At 42.2% G+C, this 8,423-nt stretch overlaps 1 protein-coding gene across 1 annotated transcript; it reads right to left on the bottom strand.

The window, feature by feature from the left end:
• Positions 1-2,359: 2,359 nt before the first annotated feature.
• LOC130472867 (zinc finger protein 214-like) lies at positions 2,360-3,133 on the bottom strand (the record flags this gene model as incomplete). Its single annotated transcript, XM_056844342.1, has 1 exon — positions 2,360-3,133. A coding segment is annotated over one exon (774 nt), but the record flags the coding sequence as incomplete, so codon positions are not given.
• Positions 3,134-8,423: the final 5,290 nt, after the last annotated feature.

Raw genomic sequence — 8,423 nt, 5'->3', positions numbered from 1 at the left:
TTTTAAAGTGGCCTCATGTAAGTTCCATTACTGTAAAAAGGGGGGGAAATGTTGTTTCCTCATGTTGAAGCAGCTGACGCTTCCAAATACTCTTCCACTGAAGACCCCCATACACACATTGCAATAGATCAGCCTGAATATATGAAACAATGAAGGTATGAAACAATGGCTCAATCATGCCTTTTTAGGAAGGGCCACTGCTGGTGAACAGCTGCCTTCTTTACATTTTTCTAATTACATTACATTTTCCGTATTGCTTTGCAGCAATACGGAACTGATTAGAACTGATTTTTATAATGTGAACAGGATTCTAATTTTAATGTCTGGAAATCGCGAGGTGTTTTTTTTTTTCATTTTTTCATTATTCATTTTACATATTGTACTGTTTCTATGGCACATTTTTTGACTTTCGTAATCCAATTTTGTGCATTGCTTTTATTACGTTTTGACACAAAAGGAAGACGATGCTGAATGCAAGATGACCTCTCCTAAAAAGTGTTACACTGTGCTCCAAAGACTATGATTTTTCTGATGTAATCTGAGCCGACCTGGATGGCCCAGGCTAGCCTGATCTCGTCAGATCTCAGAAGCTAAGCAGAGTCAGCCCTGGTTAGTATTTGGATGAGAGACCACCAAGGAAGTCCAGGATTGCTATACAGAGGAAGGCACTGGCAAACCACCTCTGTTAGTCTCTTGCCATGAAAACCCCATAAGGGGTTGCCATAAGTCGGCTGCGACTTGACGGCACTTCACACACACACACACAATCTGTGGGTATGGACATGATGGTGAGTTTGGGGTGACCCAATACAAAAATCCTGAGGATCCATGAGGATCTGTACATTGTAACCAAGCCTTTGCACTGTGGCAGTGCCATGAAGCAGTGGATCCTTGTTTTTTTCTGGCACAATCTGTGGCTATGGAGATATGTGATTTGATGGTGAGCTTGAGGTGACTGAATGTAAAAAATCCCGAGGATCCATGAGGATCTGTCTTTTGGAAACATGTTCATGGTGGTGCCACAAAGCAATGGATCCATGTTTTTTGTGGTGCAATCTGTGGCCATGGAAATGCTCTGTGATTTGATTGTGAATTTGTGGTAACCTAATACAAAAATCATGAGGATCCATGCTTCAGAACCATTTTTGTACAGTGGCTGGGCCAAGAAGCAGTGGATCCATAATTTTCCTGATGTGATCTATGGCTACGGACATGATACATGATTTGATGGTGAGTTTGGAGTAACCAATGCAAAAAACCTGAAGATCTATGATGATCCGAACTTTGGAACTCCATTTTTGTGCCACCTTCGCACCATTAAGCATTGGATGCAAGATTTTTGTGGTGCTGCCTATAGACTAAGACAAGATCTACAGCATGACAATTGTTTTATTTTGTTTCAATGTAAAAATTATTTTAATTTATGAAGATCCATTTAAAATCTTCTAGAGTCGACTTTTAAATTTTTTACAATTAAAAAGTTTATGCTCACCAAACGTACAGGTCCCATAGAATTAATAAGAATGAACCAAGCCACAATTTCCATAGAATCAATGCTCCAGTACGCATTCTGCGCAATTGACCGTTTTACGAAAACAACCACATAGTTCATTTTTCCAGTGTTTGTTCTGGCTAATAAAGTGTTTTGTAGAGAAACTTCTTAGGTCATCTAAAGCTTTGAATTCCACAACAGGTTCTTTGCCATGGGATCCAACCATATAATTCCCATTCACAATTTCTATAAGACTCTTGTAACCTAGTGTTCCTTGAGAATGCTCAGACAGGGGGTTCGGAGGTCTCCCATCCCCTTCACAGAGGAAGGGAAGGAGATTGTAAGCCGGTTTGATTCTCCTTAAAAGGTAGAGAAAGTCAGCAGATAAAAACCAACTCTTCTTCTGAAGAGTATGAGAAGGGTTGTGTCCACTTGATTTCTTATATTATTCTAGCTCTTGAAGTGGGAGAAGACTGCTAAGTCTCTAAGGAAATATAGATGTCCTTGAGATGAGAAGAAAAAAGAACTTCTGAAATCTAGGCTTTGGGGGGAAGTTTCCCATCCCTTTAACAGAGGTTTATAATAGGGTTTTATTATTTCTATTCCGTGAAGAACTTGTCCATTTCCACACATTAAGCCTCTATAAAATGACAGAACACTTTTTTCTCCAGGCAGTTGACAACCCCATTAGTGTTTCATGTTTATCAATTCAGTAGATATCTCCACCTTTCTCCTTTACCTGCTCGTAATCTGCGAATCATAATCTATTTCCAGCTACTGTGCCTACACCAGATGGAGTCATACTATTTAGATGGACTTTATGGTACAGAAATGAAAGTGATGTCTGCTCTGTAACTGGGAAAATCTTCATTTACATGATTTCTCTTTTGTGTGGAGTCTGCGGTGAACAGTAAGGCTTTTGCTATGGCTGAAGTTCTTTCCACATTCCAAACATTGATATGGTTTCTCCCTTGTGTGCACCCTTTTGTGATAATTGAGGTTTCTATTCAGAGTGAAGCCCTTCCCGCACTCCATGCACCTATATGGTTTCTCCCCTGTATGATTTCTTTGGTGAGCAGTGAGGATGAATTTGCTGGTGAAACTCTTTTTGCACTCTAAGCATTTGTGCAGTTTCTCCCCTGTATGTGTCCTTCGATGACAATTCAACTTGTCCATCCGACTGAACCTCCTTCCGCACTCCAGACATTTATATGGTTTCTCCCCTGTGTGCACTCTCTGGTGATAAGTAAGGCCTGTGCTCTGACTAAAGTTCTTCCCACACTCCAAGCATTTATATGGTTTATCCCCTGTATGAATCCTTTGGTGAACAGTTAGGTATCTGTAGCAACCGAAACTCTTCCCACAGTCCAAGCATTTATATGGTTTCTCCCCTGTGTGAATCCTTCGGTGAATAGTAAGTCTTTTGCTACAGCTAAGATACTTTCCACACTCCAAGCATTTATATGGTTTCTCTCCAGTGTGAATCCTCTGGTGTGAAGCAAAATTGTCCCGCCGACTGAAGCTCTTTCCACACTCCAGGCATTTATATGGTTTCTCTCCTGTGTGCACCTTCTGGTGCTGAGTAAGGCCTGTTCTCTGACTAAAGGTCTTCCCACACTTCAAGCATTTATATGGTTTCTTCCCAGGACTGGATTTGCTGCCTGATGCCTTCTCACTCCGAGGACCTTTATTCCTTCTTTTTCCCTTCTCACTCCGAGGACCTTTATTCCTTCTTTTTCCCTTCTCACTCTGAGGACCTTTATTCCTTCTTTTTCCCTTCTGTAAATTTTCTGTTACTAGGAGTTCATGTTGATCCTTCCCATGAAAGGCAAATGATTTTGTCATCTGCTTCTGGTTTCCTTGCCTCTTACTTCTCCTTAGACTTTTTTCATTCCAAGACTTTTTTTTCTCCTCCAAATCCGTGTGTCTTCCCATACAGCTGGCACTTTGTTTCCTCTCATCTCCTGCTGGAATACAAAGAGAAACCCAGTAAGACCCTGGGTACAAACATCACATAGCAGAAACAGTCGTTAGTGCATGTTTATTCTGTGATGACTTTGCTATTAATGGAAACATTTCTAAAAGGGAACAGAGCTGTAAGAAGAGATTTCCTGTCATTTCCAAGAAGAAAAGCAGCCAGGTGGCAAAACATATGCTGCTTTATTTCTTTATACAATCCAAGTGGTGAGAAACAGGAAATCTACCTACATTTGGAATTCACACCTTTTACTAGACAGAAATGCTTTCACAGGAAAATATTCAAAGCTTCCATTCTAGCAGCCCTCTTTCACTGGCTGTTCTCCTCCTTCCTGCCACTCAAGTGGCTTCCCAATACTGCCTCTTTTTCCACAGGGACACCCCCAAAAGCCACATTTCCCTGACTTCAGAAGAAATTGAGGAGGGATGCCTCAATGGACATACAAATCCAGAACTGGTGCACCTATCCACATGTATATGCAGAAGATTTGACCTTGCTCTACTGCTGTGATTCATGGAACAGAACCACCAAGTAGATCATGGAATTGCTGATTTTTGGAAGGACCTGCAAGTGTTTAGATAGAAAGAGCACCATGCCTCCTGGCTCTTTGCTGTGAGAAGCAGCAGGAGAGTGAGATGACGTCACTCAGCAATGAGAAAATGCCTTTTTTAGCTCAGGCAGGTTCAGGAACCCCCTATCCTGCAAAGGCTCTCCTTCTTTATTCCTTCCACCTGGCCACTCCCTACAACACCAGCCAGTCCTCCAATGATCTATGAGCACTTGGAGTGCAGAGTCTAACCCGCCCCCAACCACCAAGGTCATAACTCGGGCTCTTCTTCTTTGAAAATGTTATAAAAAACATCGCTTTAAAAGGGTTTTTGGATACTACGGCTAAAAAATGGTTGGAAGACGTCTTCACAGCTAAAGGGGCCAAACAAAGTGCGAACAGTATTTTTTATAACAGTTTCAAACTCTTAATACATCGGTGGGAATACAAGTGCGGTAACCCCCTTGGTCTGTTTCCCTGACAAGGCCATAAAAAACTCACTCTCAGCCAGATCTGTCAGGATAACAGTGATCTCTGGAGGTGGTCCCAGGAAACACTGTAGCATGTCTTCTGATGCAAGGCCTTCTTGTGAAAATCTTTTCACCCTCCTCTCTCTCACGGTTGTGTCTTCTCTGGGAAAAACAAAGGGAGATTCCTTGCTCCAGCAAGAAAGGGAATCTAAGAAAGGAGAAGTCAGTCAGTCGTGACTTAAATAAGGTTAAGCCTTCATGGCAACCAACACCGAAGGAAACAGACATATCCAGGCCTGAGGGGATGAAGCCACAGAGATGGCTGCTAGGAAACCCTAGTGGCAGAATGATGAACATATTCTGGGTGTTGTCAAATTAGAACTACAATTCGCAGACACAGAAGGGCTGCTCGACACATCTAAGAAAGGTACCTGTTGAGCTCTTTGCTTCCTCAGAGTCTTGGGGACACATCTCATCCACTTCCTCCAACCAGGAAATGAGATCAGGTTTGCAGATCCATGAGCCTTTTGGAACTGATGAGGAACACAAATGGACTGGTTACATCTTTGAGACTGGCTAGGTTAATAATCATTCATTCTCCAGAGAAATTAAAGAGGTAAACTTCAGGGGAAGAGATATAAAGAGGACACAGCAATCTCTTCCAGAGAATTCCCTAGACACTTAACAAACAATCCTAGACCACCCACCCACCAGCCAAATACTTGCTTACCCAGAGAGGCCACACTCCTATAAGTCTCCAGCATCACTTCCCTGTAAAGGGCTCTCTGACCAAGATCCAGCAGAGCCCACTCCTCCTCTGTAAAATACACGGCCACCTCTTCAAATGATACTGGGCCCTGGAAGATGGAAGAAGCTTTCGTTAACAACAAGAAGAGCTGGTTTTTATATGCCGACTTTCTCTGCCACTTAAGGGAGAATCAAACCAGCTTACAATCACCTTCCCTTCCCCTCCCCACAACAGACACCCTGTGAGGTAGGTGAGGCTGAGAGAGAATGACTTGCCCAAGGTCACCCAGCTGGCTTCGTGTGTAGGAGTGGGGAAACAAATCCAGTTCACCAGATTAGGAAACAAATCCCTTTCACCATCTAGGTAGGCCTAGATGGAGATTTTTAAAATTTCCTTGCAATATTTTACTTAAGGAAAAGGAGTGAAGTTCATTGCCTACCTTGCCTTGCCATCTTGCACCGGATGAAAGGCTCCCTTGAGAAAGAAACAGGGACCCAATTCTTTCCTTTCTCACCTCCATGACCTGATTCTTTTGCAGAATGGCTGTTTCCATTCCTTTGGAAAGAAGCAATGAATATCTTTCTGCTGTGAGCAAGACAAAAAAGGGGGGGAAGATTTCCCACTTACAATCACATTTTCCAATGTTAACTCCCTTTCACGATCTCTGAGCAACAGATGTTATAGGGTAGCGATTTATACAACCAAGCAGGCAAATATGTCCATAAAAGCTCACATGAAGTCTTACTGCAACCCAGACTTTCAAGAGCTACACAAAAGCCAGTATTTTAGCAGACCGGGCATGAGAACATGCACCTGGCCGAAATTTCCTCCGCTGTAATGAATCAAACCAGATCACAACTTAAATCCATACTCCGCTATGGCGTTCACTGGGTGACCTGGGGCCATTCAGCCTCTCACTCTAGTCTATCTCACATGGGAACAGTTAAGATAAAATGGAAAAGAAAACCATGAGCTCTGAGCTCCTTGGAGGAAGAACTAAGTAAAAACATAATACTAAAAGACAGCAGGAGAAGGCAGGAGAAGGCAGCATGGAGCTTGGTACATATGATTTTGGGGGGTATTTTAATTTCCCACTTTTCAGCATCCAAAGCAACTATGTACCTACTGAATACCATCCACACCACCGCTTTACATGTTCCCATCCCATTTTTTATTTTCTGCCTGCAGCATTTCCATGGGATGTCCATACTGATGTCATTTAATTGTCTTGATTTCTTTTTTACAATTACAGTCCACTTGGGGGTGCACTAGGCAAAACAGAAAGGTGGTGTGCAAATTATGTTGTGGTTAGGTATGGGTTGGAGACACACTTAGCAACAAAACCACACAGAAGTCAGTAAGCACGTTAGTGCAAATCAGTATATTGTCAGTGAAAGCTATATGTACAGTCTACTTACTGAGTAAGATATAGTTACCAAATCAAAGTCGTAAATACAAAGTCAGAGTTCAGTTACATAGTCCTTAGTTTAGCATTAGCAATCTGTCTGTAAAAGGTTCTGGCTAGCAATTGGTTTTCTGTGAAGAGAGAGCGAGCTGTATCAGTTCACCACATTTATATTATGCTCAGCCAATCAGCACAATGCTGAGTCACTGTTGCAGCTGAGTTGCATCACCTGGCTAGAACTGGTTTGAGTCACCTTTCCAAGAAAGGCTAGCCTAGTCATGCTCTAGCTAGCTGTCAGATCTAGACTCCTGTCAAGCACCACTGTTGCTCACAACCTTTTTTAATCTTAACAAATTAAACATGTCTATTTTGTTCAGGTTTTAAAAAAAATTGACATAAGGCTATTCACTCCATCTTGTGAATACCAATTGATGGAGACTTGTACAGCATGTCCGTGAAAAACAAGCAAGCCACTACATTTCAGTGGATTTTGGATTTTAAATTAAATAAAGTAAATGTGAGGTTAATAATCATTTCCCATACGCAAGACACCTGATTTGTTGTTGAGAGTAAGTGGGGGACCTGCAAGGAACTTGAAGGGGACTCACATTACCCCACTGGCCCCCATTTCTCCCATCGTAGCCAGCTTTTCCACCCATCACCACCTCCTTCTCCTCCCACCTCATGTGACTTCCTTATACATATACTGATATACATACAGCACATATATATTCTTTTGAAGCTTAACATAAAAAGTACTTAGTTTAAGTTCAAAAAGCGGTGTCCTGCTTATGGTAGGTGATTAAGCTGAATAAGGTAACATCTCTCTTCTTTGGAAGGGGGATTCTATGAGCATAATTACTGAACGGCACAGACCGCTTCAGTCTCTTGCCTTGAAAGCCATATGGGGTTGCCATAAGTCAGTTGAGACTTGACAGCACACAAAAAAATTAGATCAACAGTGAGGCCTCATTAAGAATACCGTGTTCAGTTCAGGTCACTGTATCTCAAAAAGACATCACATAGGTTAAAAAATGCAGAAGAGGGCAACCAAAGACATTTATGCACGGGAGGTTTTGCTTTGGATTTGCCACTCTCTAGGTGCACATTTTCCCCAGCTGTTACCGCACTAGGTATTCCCAGCGATGTATCAAGAGTTTGGAAGTGTTATAAAAAACATCGCTTTAAAAGGGTTTTTGGACGCAACGGCTAAAAAATGGTTAAAAGACGTCTTCACAGCTAAAGGGGCAAAACAAAGTACGAACAGTATTTTTTATAACAGTTTCAAACCCTTAATACATCGGTGGGAATACATAGGAAGTGCAAACAGTATTTTTTATAACATTTTCCAACTCTTAACACATCGCTGGGAATACCTAGTACGGTAACAGCTAAAATTCTCAAAACTCCACAATAAGCCCCCATGCAGAGTTTTGAGAAATCAGATGGGGGAAATGTGCATCTAAAGAGTGGCACATTTAAGGCAAAACCTCCCGTGCATAAAGGGCCCAAGATTATTAAGGGGTTGGAGCCCCTTTTCCATGAGGAGATGCTGAAGAGTCTTGGACTTTGCAGTTTAGAGAAGAGAAGTCTAAGGGGTGGGTATATTATAGGGGTTTATGAAATTAGACACATGAGGAAAACATGTTCTTCCTCTCCCATACTACTAGAAAACGGGGGCACCCCACAATGGCTTTAAGCCCTGGCCGCTAAATAGAACCTCTGTGTTCAGAGGCAGTAACCCTCGGGATACAAGTGCCGGGTGCAAGAACATCAGGAGGGA

The sequence above is a fragment of the Euleptes europaea genome, chromosome 1, assembly GCF_029931775.1.
Source record: "Euleptes europaea isolate rEulEur1 chromosome 1, rEulEur1.hap1, whole genome shotgun sequence".
Classification (NCBI taxonomy): domain Eukaryota; kingdom Metazoa; phylum Chordata; class Lepidosauria; order Squamata; family Sphaerodactylidae; genus Euleptes; species Euleptes europaea.
Note: the sequence above shows the minus strand (reverse complement) of the source record. Positions and strands in the feature narration are given on the sequence as shown.